Source organism: Perca fluviatilis, chromosome 16, assembly GCF_010015445.1.
Source record: "Perca fluviatilis chromosome 16, GENO_Pfluv_1.0, whole genome shotgun sequence".
Classification (NCBI taxonomy): domain Eukaryota; kingdom Metazoa; phylum Chordata; class Actinopteri; order Perciformes; family Percidae; genus Perca; species Perca fluviatilis.
In genome coordinates, this window is record NC_053127.1 from 17,342,827 (window position 1) to 17,359,885 (window position 17,059).

The window sequence follows — 17,059 nt, forward strand, 5'->3', positions numbered from 1 at the left end:
TAGCCAGCAGGTACGTAACTAACAAGCAAACCTTTACTTCGGTTTGGCATGGCGGAGGGTAGCGGTAACGTTAACGTCGGTGCGGCCAACCTTCCTCCGGGAGACCCACAGCTGATCGGTATGATTGTGGAGCATCTGAAGAACCGGGGGCTTTTTGATGAGTTCCGTCGGGACTGTCTCGCCGACGTTGATACGAAGGTAACGTCAGCTAATGCTACCTTGCTTCTTTTGTGGTTTACGTTAACTTTAGCATATCATTACTTAGAATTGGTATGTAGCTAACGTTAGTTATTGACTCGTTGCTGATTTAATTGGAATACATGTAGCAGTGTGTTCCTTCCCTTGTTGCTACAATATACTTTTCAGTATATGTACTATGATGTCCCTGTCATTGCTGCCAGCCCGCCTATCAGAACCTGCGACAGAAAGTTGACAACTATGTCACGTCGCACCTGAGCACACAGGATTGGAACCCGTCTATCAACAAGAACCAGATGAGGAACGGACTGAGACAAAGTGTTGTTCAGTGAGTGGTACCTTATACTCGTCATGTACAAAAGGAATAACCAATGCCTGTAAAATGTACAGCTACTTTATGAATTAAGAATAGTTTTGATGAATTGTATTTACATGCCTCTAGATGGGCAACTTTTTTGGCGGTAGTCTACAGTAATGATTTTGTAGCAGACATTTGTTATGATATATGAAACTGAAATTTAGGCCACCACATTGTTCCATCAAAGGGGTTCTCCAGATGTTTAGTGTTGCACTTCCATTAAATGGGAAACTAGGAACCAGCCTCAAAATTAGGGCTGCAACCTGGCTGAAACTAATTATTTTCATTATCAGTTAATCAGTCTATTATTTTCACTATTAATGGATAAATAAACAATTTGGTCTATAACATTAAAAAGTTCCCCTCACAATTTCCTAGAGCCCAAGATGCCATCTTCCAATGTCTTCTTTTGTCAATTAACACCCCCAAACCCCCAAACATATATAGAGTTTTACTCCTCGACGCAGCGGGCTGAGGTTCGACTCCGACCTGCAGCCCTTTGCTGCATGTCACCCCCTCTCTCCCCTTTCATTTCTTCAGCTGTCCTGTCAATAAAGCCCTAAAAATGTCCCAAAAATATTTTTTAATACCCACACATTTAAAATTATATAAAACAGGGTAAAGCAGGAAATCATTACATTGGGAAATGGATACTAGTGGTTTTGCTCGAAGAATTGACCTAAACGATCGATTTTCAAGATATTGACTTATAGGTCTAGTCCAAATCCAAGTAACACAATCCTAGATATTCCAACTCTTTGTCTTTAATTTCTCAAGCCCTAAAAAAGTATTGGATCCTATTATTGCCATTATGCCACTCAACAGTGTCTTTCATAATGCCATGTACATTAGGGCTTTGACTCCGAACTTCGTTATTCGAATATCATTCGAATATTTGAAAAAAATAATGATATTCGAACGACTATTAGCCAGCCCTTAATATTCGAACCTGTTATGGGCATTATTTTTTTGTAAATGCGTTTGCTTGTAAACGTTGTTTTCAGTTCAGATTCCGAGGCTTTTTCACGCATTTCAAAATGTAACTACATGTGGCGGCGACGACGCTCTCGGCGCGTGGCTCGGTAGCGTGCATTCCCCCTAATTCTCAAAAGAGGGCAGGCTGGCCCAGGGCCAGGCCAGATCAGCCGGGTCTTTCTCCCGTCGCTGTCCGCTGTCTCTCCTACTCTACACCGCCGCCACCCTGTCCCTTCTCCCCTTCCTACCTGCCTGCTCAGTGCTGCTGCACATCAGAGACTATTTAGAAGGAGAGAGCATGGGGGAGGGTTAGAAGGAGAGAGCACGGAGGGGGGACTCCTCAGTCACACAAGAGAAAGGACTGTTTCGGCGGCCACAGGAGAGAAATACATGGCGTGCTCTCTGGACAATACTGGCGACTCTTTTTTTATTTTACAGAAAGTCGCTGTCTTTTCTACAGAAACTCGCCAGATTTGTCGCTAGTCGCTTTTGTGAAAAAAAAAAAAAAGTTGGCAACATCGCCCACACACACTGGCTCGACGCACACACCAGCACACGAGTATAAACATCAGACCACTTACTCCGAACTTCCTGTCGAAAGCATACTGTTTGTGTTTAATCCAGGGTCTGACTTTTAATTTTTTTTTTAAACTGAAGGCATTTAATGGTCAAAATATTATTAATAAATATTTGAATATTAATTAACAAACGAACTTCGAGTATAATTTTTGGGCAAAAGTCAAAGCCCTAATGTACATGCCATACTGTAGTTGACCAGATTCTGACTTGTAAATAGTGTTCATGTCATGATCCAAGTCGTAACTATGACTGGGAAACTTATATTGTTCTGAAAACCCATATCTGATTTACTGAAAACGCAAACCAATTTGGATGCCCGTGGTTTGTCTGAAAATATACTGTATCAACTTGGGTTTAATTACCTCAAACAACAATTTATGGTACTTTTAATCTTTGGACAACCAACCAACCTTACCTACCATACAACCATCATGAGTTGTCTGATGACATGAAAGGTCACACGTCGTGTATGTATATGAAATTGTTCCATCTTCAGCCAAGATAAATCTGATGACATCATCAGGGTTATTTTATCAGACTTCAGAAAGCTTCTTCAGAAACACAGAAGTCATTGTATAGGTTTAACTGTTTTCACAGGATATGTAGTACATTGCATAAGGATTAAACTGATCTTCGCTCTTTAATGGTGGCCATATCTAACTAACCGTTAATTAGACTCGAAGAGAGCTTCATTACAATTTTTTCATGAGCAGTTAAAAAAAAATAATGTTACTTTAGTAATTGTTAAAAAAAAACAAAAAAAAACAGGACTTCTGTTTTTTTCTTCAGATCAGGTATGCTGGAGTCCGGTGTGGACAGGATCATCACCCAGGTTGTGGACCCCAAGATGAACCACACTTTCCGGCCGCACATAGAAACTGCCATCCATGATTTCTTGTCAGGGGACAGGAAGGAGGAGAACGCCTTGTGTCCTAACTCTGCACTGCCTGAACAGACGGAACTACAGGAAGCTCCGTCTGCTTCTGGCCCCCAAACCCCCTGAGGTCTGTTTTTAAAAACTGAAATACAATGTAAGTTCAAGAACAATTTAGAAATACTTATCTTTATTTTTTTTTTTTTTTTTTAATCTGTTTTCTTTCTTGCTGCAGGTACACATGCTGGTCTACACATAATGTTGTATGGGTGGCCTTTTGAAATGTGCAGCATCAGACAAGAGGACAAAGAAGAAGAAGAGGGGATTGTTTCCTGCTACCTCTGTTTAAAAGACTGGAGTCAGGAGCCTGGAGTGTTTCTGCATTCAAAATGTTCAGCATGAGATGTTGTTTCATTGCCCGTCTGTGCTGCACAAGGCTACTGCTGGAGAAGTTGGACAATGCCTGCTCTGCCTATAAAAAAAAACATGGCACAAACCTGGATTATTAGTTTTTATTTTTTTATATGCAAGTTGTATATTGTATATTTCTCACTCAGGCTGTTTGTGTGTATTTTCCACAGATAACATGTTGCCTAACAATATGTTAAACTAAAGAAACTACACTGATTCAGAATGATAAGTGAAGTCAATGTTCTGGTTCCAGTTAGGAGGATTAGAGGAAGGAGAGGCTTCATTTTATTCTTACTCAAATTTTTGAAAGACATTCATGTAAATATGTTTTGATCAGTATCTAGAGGTCTTCATTTTTCATCAACCGTGTCCGATTTCCTTTTGGTGCCTGTATTTAGTATGTAGCATTGGTTGTGCATCCTATGTGCTTTACTAAACACAATTGGCATCATGTTTCTCTGTGTTCTTTTTCTTATTATACCAATTTATAGTTCCTGTGCCTTTATTAGTAAAGATACTCTAATGTATGTAAAGCTATTGGGTAAGTTTATGAAAATATGGAAGCCACACAGTCAATTGTTTCCTGCCATTAAAACAGAGACCAGAGCTCATAATCATTAAACGGTATCACTAGGTGGGGATAATTTAAAAAGTATTTCTAGATTTATATTTTAGAGTCAAACCCCCTGATTCCACCACCTGAAACATACAGGTCATGTAATGAGTTGCATTGTGTGATGAATGGTACAGTACTGGGTACCTTTTGCATGAGCCACGGAGGGACTCTCAAAAGTCATAGATGAAACGTGTGTGTGTGTGTGTGAGAGAGAGAGAGATCGCAGTTTATGTAACTTTATTGATTTAACTACTTGTTTTTGGCAGGAGACCCACACACTAACACAGATATGTGTCAGAGTGTCTGTAAATCTGTTGCCCTCTGTTTGTCTGCGCTGTGTGAACTCAGATACACTTCAAGTATTGCACTGAACAAATTTATGGATGAATATATTTGTAAGTGATTTTAATAATCCATATTTAAACATCAATTAAATACCAAATAGTTAATCTTTTAAGCAAAAACATGCACAAAAAAATCTATTAATGGATTCACTTATTAATTTGCAAAACCTTTTCTAATTCCTGTTTTTATTGTTGAGTGAGATATCAATTGATACAATGCTCTTAAGTGACACCCATGGTCCTCCATATCAGTTCAGCAAAATTGCATAAACTCATTTTCTCATTTACCTCCTGTGGTACTCAAAGCAAAACTGGAAACTGATCAGATTATAAATCCAAAGGTTATGGTAATGCTTCCTCCTCAGATCAATTATCACAAAGCTGTACTGATACTGAATGAATGTGATATACACAGAGAAAGACATTCAGAGGCACACATGTTTACAACATGATCATGTGAGAGCTAGAGAGCATAAGGGGGTCCTTCATGTGTACTGTTTGCACAGTGGTGTCTATGTGCATTAGTGTGCCATTTTGGACGTGAGTGTGTGTTAGTCTGTTTTTGGGGTGAAGGGTCATTGCGTGGGTGGTCATCAGAGGTTGTGTGAGGGAAGGGATGTTGTTTTGAAGCAGGATGAGACAGAACGAGCGGGAAAGGTCAGGGGAAAAATTCCTCCAACAAACGTCCAAATATCAGCCCCCCGTAAGAGTACTGTATGTCTTCCCCAACTGGGCCCCTTCATGGACCCACACACATAAACACACCCTGTCTTTGTACTTTGACCTCCCACTACAACACACACACACACACACACACTTGTTCTAAACCATGTTCACTGAAGGCCTCTTGGATGCAGTATAGATAAACCCGAGAAGGCAGGAGAGCTAGGAGTGAGAGGTATTAGGTTGTTGTTTTTTTTGACCCGTGTGGAGGCTCTGATGACATGGTGTCACATTGCTGTGGCCTGTCTTTTTGTAGATGTCAAGGGTCAGAGGTCATGGCCGTTATGAGACAAACACAACCACAACAACTAGGCTGCAAGATTTGAACATGTAAAGAAAAAAAATCAAAGCCTAACTCACCTTCGACACACAAACACAGACATGTTATTCTTTGATGTGACCAATCTAACTAGAACTATAACCTGTAGTTTTAAAGAGTTTGTTCAAAAAAACTAAAAACCAACAACATTTTTCTCACTTACCTCTAGTGGTGTACTGTAGACATGCTGAAGTTTTGAGATATCTGTCGCAGAGATTTCTGCTTCCACCCCAGTACAATGGAGGATGACCACATACTAAGTTACAATTATTTTTTATCACAGAAGTTTCAACCAGACTTTTAAGGCTAAATACCTCAATATCTGGGCACCCTTATAGCTCAGTTGGTATAGCGGGCGCCCATATATAGAGGTTTACTCCTCGACACAATGGGCCGAAAAAACAGACAGGGGATAGCATAACAATTATACCCCTTACAGCATGTTCCAAAAATGTTAGAAATCCTAACTCGTCATAATGTGCCATGTGTGCATTAACCATTAACCAAACCAATAATAAGAACAAATGGGTTGCGTTGGGTTGGCAGGTGTTTATCCTGTTTCTTTGGTAATAATTCAGTTATACATGTTGGTAATATATTAATTAATGCTCATGGCTTTCTCAATTTATGTTATGTCATCGAGTCTGCAGTTATAGATGTTAATCCGTCATTAATAAAGGGTTAAATTCTGCAGTCATAAGTGTCAATAAGTAGTTAATAAATGGATTTTGGTCCAGATTTTTCTCTGTCCCCTCTTTAGCCCTTTTTATTAGGGATTTATATATAGATCTCTATGGATAGATGGCAATCACCAACTACAGTAGGCCCAGACATTCATGGTCCTCAGTGAATTAATCCATAATGACTTTGGTGACCCCTTGAATTTTCCTCTAGCACCACTATGAAGTTGATATTTGTGGTTTTGAGTGATATGTTAGTGAAATGTTAGCTTTAAGCCCCACTGTGCAAAAGTAGCTACAGTCTTGCAGAGCCATTAGCATGGCTGTAGACTCTTGGTCTTGTTTAGAAATATGGGATCAAAGGGATTTTTTCCCAGCATGGCAACCCAATGTTTTCTCATATCAATAATAAAATTTACCTGATTAGCATTGGTAAATTAATTATTAACATCAACAAAGCTGTTCGTTACAGTATAAACCCTTTATAAATAGTGCCTTATTATAGAGTGGTAGGCTACCGGATATTTTGTATTATATAGGCTTATTTATATGAGCATGTCAAACAGAAGTGATGTGAAAAATGTCAGTTTACAGAAATGTAGCACTAACAATTTGTACTAAAAACCTGACCCTCTTCACACAAAGCAGCTGGTAACTCTCAAACACACACACACACACACACACACACACACACACACACACACACACACACACACTGGCTTTCGGGTTAATTGAGTGTGGATGTCTTGAGTGGTTGACCTTCACGTACCCCCGCAGACTCCAGAGGAACAGGAAGACCTTATAAGAGCATTTTTCGATATTGGAAAACTAAACCAGATCGAAGCCTGATCATCGATCAACCAGTTTATTCAAACACAACAATTGCACACATTCTGCTACTGTCGGTCCTCTTTTTCTCTCATCAATGATAAACTTTTGACTCCAGTGTGGTGCGCTGTGATTGGTGGAGACAAGCGTGAACGCGCAGCGCTCATGCAGCTTTAAATATTTCTGCCTTCATGCCGCGGTCACCCTTTATAGTGGAAACTCCTCTGCAAGGCTGGTCTCGTGCTGCTCCAACCTATAAAACAAACAAATTATTCAAACAAACAAAAAATACAAAGCTTTGGTCAGCCTAAAGCATGCCGGCCAACTTGTCCGCTGTGTTTTTTCTGCTCCTGGCCTGTCAACAGACTGTGTTGACCATGGATCAGCATGATGTCCTGGAGAAACAACTAACCAAAAGACGCCTCTCTCTGCAGGGCACAGGTGAGTTCTAACAGCATGTGTACTGCTGCCTTAACTGCCTGTCACCATGTCCAGATATTTACAATGTCCCCATGCCTCTGGCGGTCGCATATGGGTGGTCTCCAGAAAAATTAAGGTTCGATTAGTCGCTGGCCCTTTAATTGTTAGAACAGTTTGAATTCAAAGCATGTGCAAGATTGCGAAGAGCAATCTCTGCAATGAGGATTTTTTTTTTATGGTGTGACTAAAAGTGCTTGTTGACATTGAAAAGTTTGGGAAGCAATTTCAAACATTCATCAAATTGTGTAGCCTATGTAGTTTATTCATATGTGGTGGAGTATGTCTTTACTTTGCAAAGAAAACCTTCAGTAGCCTACTAATTCTTTCTACTTTCTGTCCAGCTTTAGCACTGATGGGACAATTGTGGTCTGTGGCGTTGTCTTGCTCCCTCTGGATCCCACTGATCCGTAGCCTAGCCTTGGTGATGGCAGCCTGCAATGTAAATGTATTAATGTATATTTTGTTAGTATTAGGCCTACTGACTTTAGTTGCAGAGTAATACTTCTGTTCCTTTGGTGCGTCTACAGTAAAGTGAGGTGCGTTAAAGTGATCCTATGCCACCTTATTTCTATCTTCATGTTGGCCTTTCATTGCATCTTTAAAATAGTTTGTATGTTGTGCAGCCTATATCAGTTTGAACTATATCTTAAGCCGGTGTCGTTAGTGTCCCGGACCGAGAGCAGAGTGCGCCTCTCCTTTTGCTCTCCTGCTCTGTTGGGGGCTGTAACTCAATGCGCAGCTCCGGCGGCTCTATCGTGTCGAAGCGCATTCCCTCCGTACCAACAAGTCGGTGCATGACGGTTGCTGCAGGCTGCACAGCATCAGCAACAACCGATAGTATAACTATATAACAGCAAGAACAACATCATACAATCCTAGGCTATATGTTGGTTAAAGATTAATTTAAAACACACTAAACAAAAAGTGATCTGTATCACTTCACTGTTTTATTTGAACAACAGGAAGTAACCATAATAGGCCTAAACTAAGCATACTATACTATGACTTTTTTCGACATACTATACTAGGATTTTTTTATCACTTCATTCGACATACTATGACTTTTTCATGACTTTTTTCGACATAGTATACTATGATTTTTCTTTTACATACTATACTATGACTTTTTTATCACTTCATTCGAGACGATACTATCACTTTTTTACCACTTTTTTCAACATAGTATACGATGACTTTTTTCGACATACTATACTTTGACTTTTTATGACTTTTTTTTAACAAACTAAACTATGACTTTTCAAGATTACTAGCCTATATATATAAACTATACTATACTATACTATACTATATATACAAAAAAAAGAATAAGATGGTAATTTTTTTTCTGGGAGATACTGATAACTTTTTTGCAAAGAGAGTTGTTTGAATGCCGCCAGTTATATTGCTGGCATTTAACTGTAGCAGAACAAAGTTGTCTGGTTTAACAAGGATGGGATTCAAACCCACATGTGTAGGGTACAACGAACTAGCAGTCCTTCACCTTAACCTCTCTGCCACCTCGTCTGCCTTCATGGGTTTTCTGAAGAGCGCTTGTTTAGTATGCTATACAATGACTTTTTCCATCATACTTAGTCTTTTTTTCAACATACTATTCTATGACTTTTGCGTCATATTATACTGTGACTTTTTCGACATACTGTACTAGGATTTTTTTCATCACTTTATTTTTACATACTATACTATGACTATTTTATCACTTTTTTCGACATAGTAAACTATGACTTTTTTTCGACATACTGTTCAAAAGGATACTATGACTTTTTTTTTTTTTTTTTCCTTTTTTTTTTTTTTTTTTTTTATAAAATAATATTTGACTTTTTAATGATTTTTTCTGACAAACTAAACTATGAACTGTTATGATTTTTTTCACTATACTATATTATGATTTTTTTCAACATTCTAAAACAAGAACACATGCAAATTTCTTTTCTGGGAGATACTGATAACATTGTTGCAAAGAGAGTGGTTTGAATGCAGCCAGTTATATTGTTGACATGTAACTGTAGCAGAATAACAACACTCACATGGGTTTCAAACATAGTATACTATGACCTTTTTTAATGTACTATACTATGACTATGGCTCAGTGTTTAGCACTGCTCCAACAACCACCATTAAATAGAAACAGTGAACTATAATCCCTGGTTCAATCCCAGTCTGGGCTGGGCCTTTTGGTGTGGATTTTGTATGTTCTTCCAGATGCTTTGACATACTATACTATTACTTTTTTATCACTTTTTTGACATACTATACTATGCTTTTTTCAACTTACTATACTATGACATTTTTAATCACTTCATACGACATACTATACTATGACTTTCTTAGCACTTTTTTTGACATACTATATTATGACTTTTTTTTTCGTCATTATATACTGAGACTTTTAAATCACTTTTTCGACATACTATACTATGACTTTTTTATCACTTTTTTTCGACAAACTATAATATGACTTTTTTATGTTTTTTTTTACTTATTATGCTATGACTGTTTTCAACACAGGTTACTTGGTGGCACAGTATCAGCCATAACTGCAGCAGATAACTTCTAAAATAAAATAAAAATACAACTAGGCCTGTAAAGAAATCTCCTGCTACCCTTTACCTGGCTGTATACAAATACACAGACTTTTCCGGTGTTATACCGAAATCAGTAACCCTTCAGAATGTGTGCTCTGTACCGCTGTCTACCTGCAGTAAATTATTTTGTGACTTTGCAGAAAAAATCGGACCCGGGGAGAGGCATTAATAAAAACTATGTAATAATAGCGTTCTTTTCATTGTAAGGCTCGTTTGCTGTTACAGGTCATTTATGATCATTAGATGAAAAATTACACAGTTTCAGAAACATTTAAAAGTAACATATAGTACAGTAGAAGCACATGTGATCTAAGAGACACACTTGCTTCTGTGATATCACTGATCTCTCTTCTCTCTCTCTCTCTCTCTCTCTCTCTCTGTCTGTGTTTCGGTCTCTCTCAGCGGAGATTCAGAGTTGCCTGGTGAGTTCAGGGGATGTCGGTTGTGGGACATTCCAGTGTTTCAACAACAACTCCTGTGAAATCCAAGGGCTGCACCACATCTGCCTCACTCTGCTGCACAACGCTGGGCGCTACGACTCACAGGTTGGAAGCAGCACCATACTCAGACACTTAAAAAACACTTTTCAAAAGGAATTTGTTTGTAGTTAGGTCCATTTTGCACTAACTGACACAATCTGAAACCATGTCTAACAGCAACTAAGGGCAGGCTTAGACAAGACATATTTGGATGCATGTTTTTATTTCATTTAATCCCTTCAGTCATTACAGTCATTTGTGAGGAATGTATGTTATATAAGGAGCAGTGTATGTTATGCATGGTAGCATTGGATACAGAACAAACTGAGAGGGGAGCTGATACGAGAGAGGGAACAGCTTGTCTACTTTACTAGAATAGCAGTGCATGAGAGACTGATGCAAGTCTTATGTGTCTCCAGCATGAAAAGGCACACTGGATTAAGTTCAGTAAGGATCTGTGAATAAGTGTACTGGATATATAATACAGTTCCATACAGTGACAAACAATATGATATTTAAATGTGAATATGATGGTAAATGTGTGTCCTTGTTACACTTTAAGTCACCATATCAACATGACAGATGCTTTAAAGCGGCTATATTCCATATTTTTACAATAACTTAATCAAATGACAAATCAAATACAATGTGAAAGGAGGAGCTCGTAGTGATGAATCTACAGAGAGTAATCACCTAAATCTGCAGCTCCCCTCACTTTAAGGATCTTTATAGTGAGTTTCAGTTAGCTGTCAGCTCTAAAAACCCACTGTATACTACCTGCTCAGCACCAAACAGGAACACACATTATACACATACACATTTAGCAGCTAAAGAGAAAGATATTTTTCTCTGGAAGAGGCAGAGACCAAAAACAGAGCTAAAAGAATGAATAATGGCATTATAGTATAGGTATGTGGCATGACTTCAAATGAATGATAATGTTGCTCCGGTTTTCACTTTTCCCTGGTGAATGTTTGTTTGGTCGCTTGTTCAACAAACTAAGGTGCAGGAGAAGACGTTCACAAGTTACACTAGAACTGCAAGTAGTCCCCCCTGGCGCGAGTCGCCCCTGACAACACTAAGAGCCCTCAAAAGCGGAGCCCGCGAAAGGAGAACCCAAACACGATGGTGGCGAGGCAAAAGTCAGGAAATTTGACCAAGTGCGAGGTCCAAAGTCTGTAGTGAAATGCAATTGCAAATTTCCTCTTCATTGCGTAAAAGGCCAAAACACTTCTACCTCAATTATAGCGCCCCCTAAAGGGCGATCATCACCAAATCTGGTGGAGAGCCGCAGAGTGGCATGTCGAACAATAATCTCAAGTTTTGTGATGATAGCATTTACTATAGCAGAGATATTTCCATTGCAAATTATTCCCATTTAAATGCATTGACTTATTTGCCAAAAGGCCTCTACGTTCATTATAGCGCCCCCTAATGGCCGATTTTCACCAAATTTAGTAGGGAGGCTCGGAGTGGGATGTAGAACAACAATACAAAGTTTTGCTCCGATACCTATTAATTTGGCCGAGATATGCTAACGTTCGTGTTTTGTGGCTAGCTACGTAAATTAGTTTGCTTGTAAATTGTGAATGGTGTAACGTAGCAAAATTCTTTTGATAACTTTAGGTCAGGTCCATATGGAGATGCTACCAACCATGTTTCGTGCCAATACCTCGCACGGCCTAGGAGGAGATAGAAAAAGTTTGCTTTGCGCATTGTGTGATATTGCGAAAAAAAGTTTCATGCAGATCAGTCGCACGGTCTAGGAGGAGTAAGAAAAAGCAGCTTTACGATAAATCGCGATTTTTGACGCAAAAAAAAAGTCTAGGCAGAAATGGACGTGGCCTATATCAGGAGATTCATCTGACTTCAGGGAACGTGAGGATATGTGTATTTTTTATGTGTGATGTACGGTTTGGGAGTTATGAGGCCAAACGCATTTCTTTCTGCTATAGCGCCACCTAGTGGTGTAAGTGACAGAATTCTTTTGTCCAAGGTCCCTGCAGGGATCTGGACCAGTCCTGAAAACGGCACCCCCCCACCATGTACGGTTTAGGCTGTAGCATCTGTTTTATCGGCAGAAAAATAAGAAACCTTAGAAAAGCAGTAGGGTTCCACAACCCTGCTTGCGAACGGCGTAGCTTCGCTACCGTCGGTTCTTCCAGACTTGGGTTTGGACCCCTAATAACAGGTTAGATAATTAGGAGACTTTAGCAGGAAAACTAGTGTGGGTTATTGTTCAAAGTCTGTGGCTCTTGTGTTGTGTAGCAGGCTGACGCTACTGCTTTATGCAAGATTTGATTGGCAGTATTGAAATCTCCATTTACGTATATTCGGTCAGATTAATATAAAAATAGTGTGCGCCATTATGAAACCAAAAAACATACTATCCCTTTAGGAACACAGGACAAGTGATTTACAGAGCAAATATGTATGCTGACTGAAAATGCAATTTAGTATCAGTTGTACTTTAAGTTACATTGTGTAACTGGCTATGGTGACTCACTCTCAGAAGATATTGCACTTGCATACAACTTAATTATCTTCTTGTAATGGGACACACATGCACGTACTTTCACTCTGTAAAAAGATACTTATGACCTGCTCTTTCACAACACATGCATGGTCACTATTTTTATCCAGTTGGTTCACTGATGCATGCATGTTAATGTAACACAGTGCTTTATTTACGTAAGATAATGACCACACGCAAGCATGTTGGATTCTTGTGGATCCAATGTACACAGAAAATAGTCTGCAGGTATGTAATTTTACACAGGAAGTGGCAGAATCAGGGGAGTTGGCACACCTCCCAGGCCAGATTTTACATTGTGATCGCTCAGTACATTAAGCTTTGCTGATCGAGCCATCAAAAATGAAACTGATTCCTCCTGTTGCTCTCCTCCTCCCAGGGCAAGTCATTTGTGAAGGATGCGTTGCGGTGCATGGCGCTGGGACTGCGGCAGCGCTTCAGCTGTGTGAGCCGCCGGTGTTCAGCGGTAAAAGAGATGGTGTTCTCGCTCCAGAGAGATTGCTACTCCAAACACCAGCTCTGCCTGGCGCTAAGAGACCACATGGATACCATGGGCAACCTGGTTCAATTCCACCTGATGTTTCCCTCGGGGTGAGAAACAAATCATCAGTAAGCTTTAATCACCATCCAAAGTAAAAAGTCGAAACAAAAAAAGGCATCAGTAAAACCATCCTCTGTACAGTACTCTTCGCTGTTCAATAATGCAGCATTGACCTGTAGTTCAAAGCTATAGTGCATAGTTTCTCTCGCCCCCATGAGGAATTCTAAGTAATGACAACAACACTGTCGGCGCGTCCACACGACACAAGCCTTCGGTGATTGCACACCACCCCCACCCCTCCTCCGCTAGTAGCGTTTATCCCGTCAAATCAAGGAGGACATGAGGGATTAAAAAAACATGGACTCTTCAAAAAAGATAATTATCTTGTCATTTTTATGTCCTCTTCGTCTCCAAAGCTGAACGCTGTTGTTGTCCTTTCTCAGCGGTGACGTAAAATGCATCACTCGAGCTGCTGCGCGTACAATATTTTGTAAAGTAGCCATTCTGAGAAATACAGAGTTTTGTGGTGCTGATAGGCTTAATTAGATTTGTAGCAACTCATTTGGCAATGGCTTGAATGTAACCGATGTTCATTAATATTAAATAGTCGCACAATAGCTAACAGTAATAAACAGTCTAAAGCTACTTTAAAGTCAGAGTATGTAATTTTTGAAAGAGGAATTAACGATCCAAATAAAACGTCATTTATAAACAATAAAATGCACCAATGCCCAATTGAACACTCATGGGTTTTTACCACTACAGGCTTACGTATGGCTGATGGTGGCTAATGTTAGCTAGTGTAAACAAGCTTCACACAGATAATGCTGTGTTACTGACATTACAGAGTTAGTCTGTTGACTTTATGACTCTCTACTCGAGTTACTGTTATACTACAGTTTAGCATTTCACAGATAAATATTTCAGTGCTTTTTTCAGAAAAGTAAAACAAAATAAACAGCGTACCTCACCATGAGACATGTTTGTTGTTTCCTGCTTGTGGGCCCACTGGCCTTTTTCACTTAAGATATTTTGACATGTCACAGTAGGAAATGCACTGTGGTAAATAATAAAATGAATGATGGCTGAATTCCATTTAGCTGCTTCAGTTTTAGGGTCCTGGTTTTGCACATGCTGGCTCACTATCACCTATCACCTCTTACAGGAACACTTGAATTGAACGGAGCCATCACTAATGTTATTAACCTGGATGCCAGCTGAATTTAGCCCCACCCACAACATTTGAGGTCGGGAAATTCGGTCTGGACTTGATCCGTTGTGGAGCAACTATGCTCGAACCACAGCTGTTCGGACCAATCAAATTGTCAGGGCGGGCTTTATACGATGATGGACAGATGATAAACAGTAACGTAATCAACCACGTCACCAAAGAGCGCTTGGGTTGAATCGAATTCGTTTACAACAAAGATGGCTGCCGCTGGAGAATTGAGATGTGTAGATTCCGACCATCACGTCCGTTATAGGAGATATCGACAGCGCATTAATTTCAAAAGAGAAACAGAGAACTGCGATCACGTATGTATACACATTGCCTCACCCGTCCGCACGACACGGAAACTGCCGCCTCTGTCCAAGCCTGCCTTTGACTTGCAGCTTCTGTGACGTCAGTCTCCGTTGCCCTGATTGGTTGTAGGTCTATCCAATCCAACCTTCTTTCCAGGTTTTGTTGAAACACGCCCCATAATCACAGCCCAATGGAGCATTATCAGACGCATATTCTGACTAGAATCTGAGTAAGATGACATCAGGCTATAATGTTATTAGTAAGACCAGTGCTTTTCTTACTATGAGAAGTAAAATTATCTGCTGTCAAAAAAATGTAAGTCTCACTTTAAGGTAGTGCTGTCTTGAAGTCTGTGTTGAAAGTTGAAAAAAAAATGTTCACGTGTGTGCATGTCCAACTAGACCGTACGTGGAGCTGATGAACTTCCTGTTGAAGTGTGGAGACGAGGTCGGGTTGTGGGTCGGCCAGCGGCTGCGCGGGCAATGCATGCAACACTGGGGGGCGCTGTGCAGCAGCTTCGGCAGCACCTGCTCTCTCAGCCAATCGGACGCTCCGCAGCACACCACCACCCCACCACCCACTGTGCCCTTGGCTTTCACCACTCAGGGACCCCTGCAGCAGCCAACCAGAGCAGCCGGACCAGAGGACAGGACCGGGTTTAGTCAGATCGACAACGCGACAGAATCTCTCCCCGTGTCTAAGAAATCCAATGTTACTGCTTCCTAAACAGACAGACGAGTTATACAGAGTTGCAGACAGGGTACGCAAAGATCAAGCACTTATTACTATTATACAGTATAATATATAAGTAGTAGAATGAGTAAAAGTAGTGGTAGTGGTTTGGTGTTGAATTGCTGGTGAAAGCAATGCAACATAACTTATTTAATCTGTTGGATATTTGTGCTATATTAATATTTTCCTTTACACTTGACTTTGTACAAGGATGAAAACCAATTATCTACCTCACTTCAACATAACAGTACACCACAGTGGCTGTATGCTTCAGCAAAGGGCATGGACGCACACGAGTTAACACTACAGGGAATCACTCCTCAAGTGCAGCTGATGGCTCAGAGTCAGTATTCTACCTATTTAAATCTGTTTTTGTATATATGAGGATTGTTATGGGCACCATAAAGTTGACAGGTTATCAAAAGTTATCTTGTAGTCAGTCAGGGTGCAGTCTGCAAGAAGGGAAGCACTCTTTGGTTATCACGTGTTATAAATATGTATTTTTAATGTTCTACTTGAGCGATCACATTTCATACAGACCCCAGGTTTCAAGCTATGTTTTGTAAGTTTTTATTTAAATTAATCTAAAAAAAACAAACATTTGTAAGCATTTTGATTGAAGTTAAATAAACTACAATGGCATCACTGGAGAGAGAGAAGTGTGTTAATTAGTCAGCCCTGTGCTGTAAAATAGTTCTTCACACAAATTTACAGTACAGCATCTCTGATGGTATTAAATGTTAGGCATCCTGCCACCTACTGGCGCATCTGTGGCAATGCCTCACAACAATGCATCCCTCAAAATATTGGAAATATTCACCTTTATTCTATCAAACATTGGTTAGCATTCACACAGTCTTTGACTCAACATGGCAGACGCCCTTTAAAGGATCATTAAGTAATCAGATTTCTAAATCTGTTGTCTGGACGACCGAAGGAAGAAAGGCACAAAGTAAACTCCCTAGTAACTAACAATGGTGAGAGCAGACAAACGTGCACACTTTCTCAGTTGAACACACACACAGATTGTAATTTTACAAAAAGTAAACAAAGTGAGGGTTATTGCACACTATGGCTTTGACCCTGGTTAGTTCTGAATGCCAGATGAAGTATTAAGGCCTTAGTATGCTTCAAAGTGTTTTTCTAAACAGTCACTTTGTGCAGCGTCGGATCAGATGTGCAGAGGTGTGAAAGTAGGCAGGATTTGAACTTGAGTGCTCTACTGCAGTCACTTTTCATGAAACACCGTGAAAGCCTTCAA

The 17,059-nt window shown here is 39.9% G+C and overlaps 1 protein-coding gene across 1 annotated transcript; it reads left to right on the forward strand.

The window, feature by feature from the left end:
- Positions 1–19: 19 nt before the first annotated feature.
- On the forward strand, positions 20–16,541 carry LOC120544326. The gene is made up of 7 exons (XM_039777976.1): positions 20–198; positions 402–526; positions 2,900–3,110; positions 7,217–7,346; positions 10,391–10,533; positions 13,380–13,591; positions 15,468–16,541. Exons 1-7 carry the CDS (start codon positions 49–51, stop codon positions 15,790–15,792), a joined length of 1,296 nt encoding a protein of 431 aa, XP_039633910.1. The 5' UTR covers positions 20–48; the 3' UTR covers positions 15,793–16,541.
- Positions 16,542–17,059: the final 518 nt, after the last annotated feature.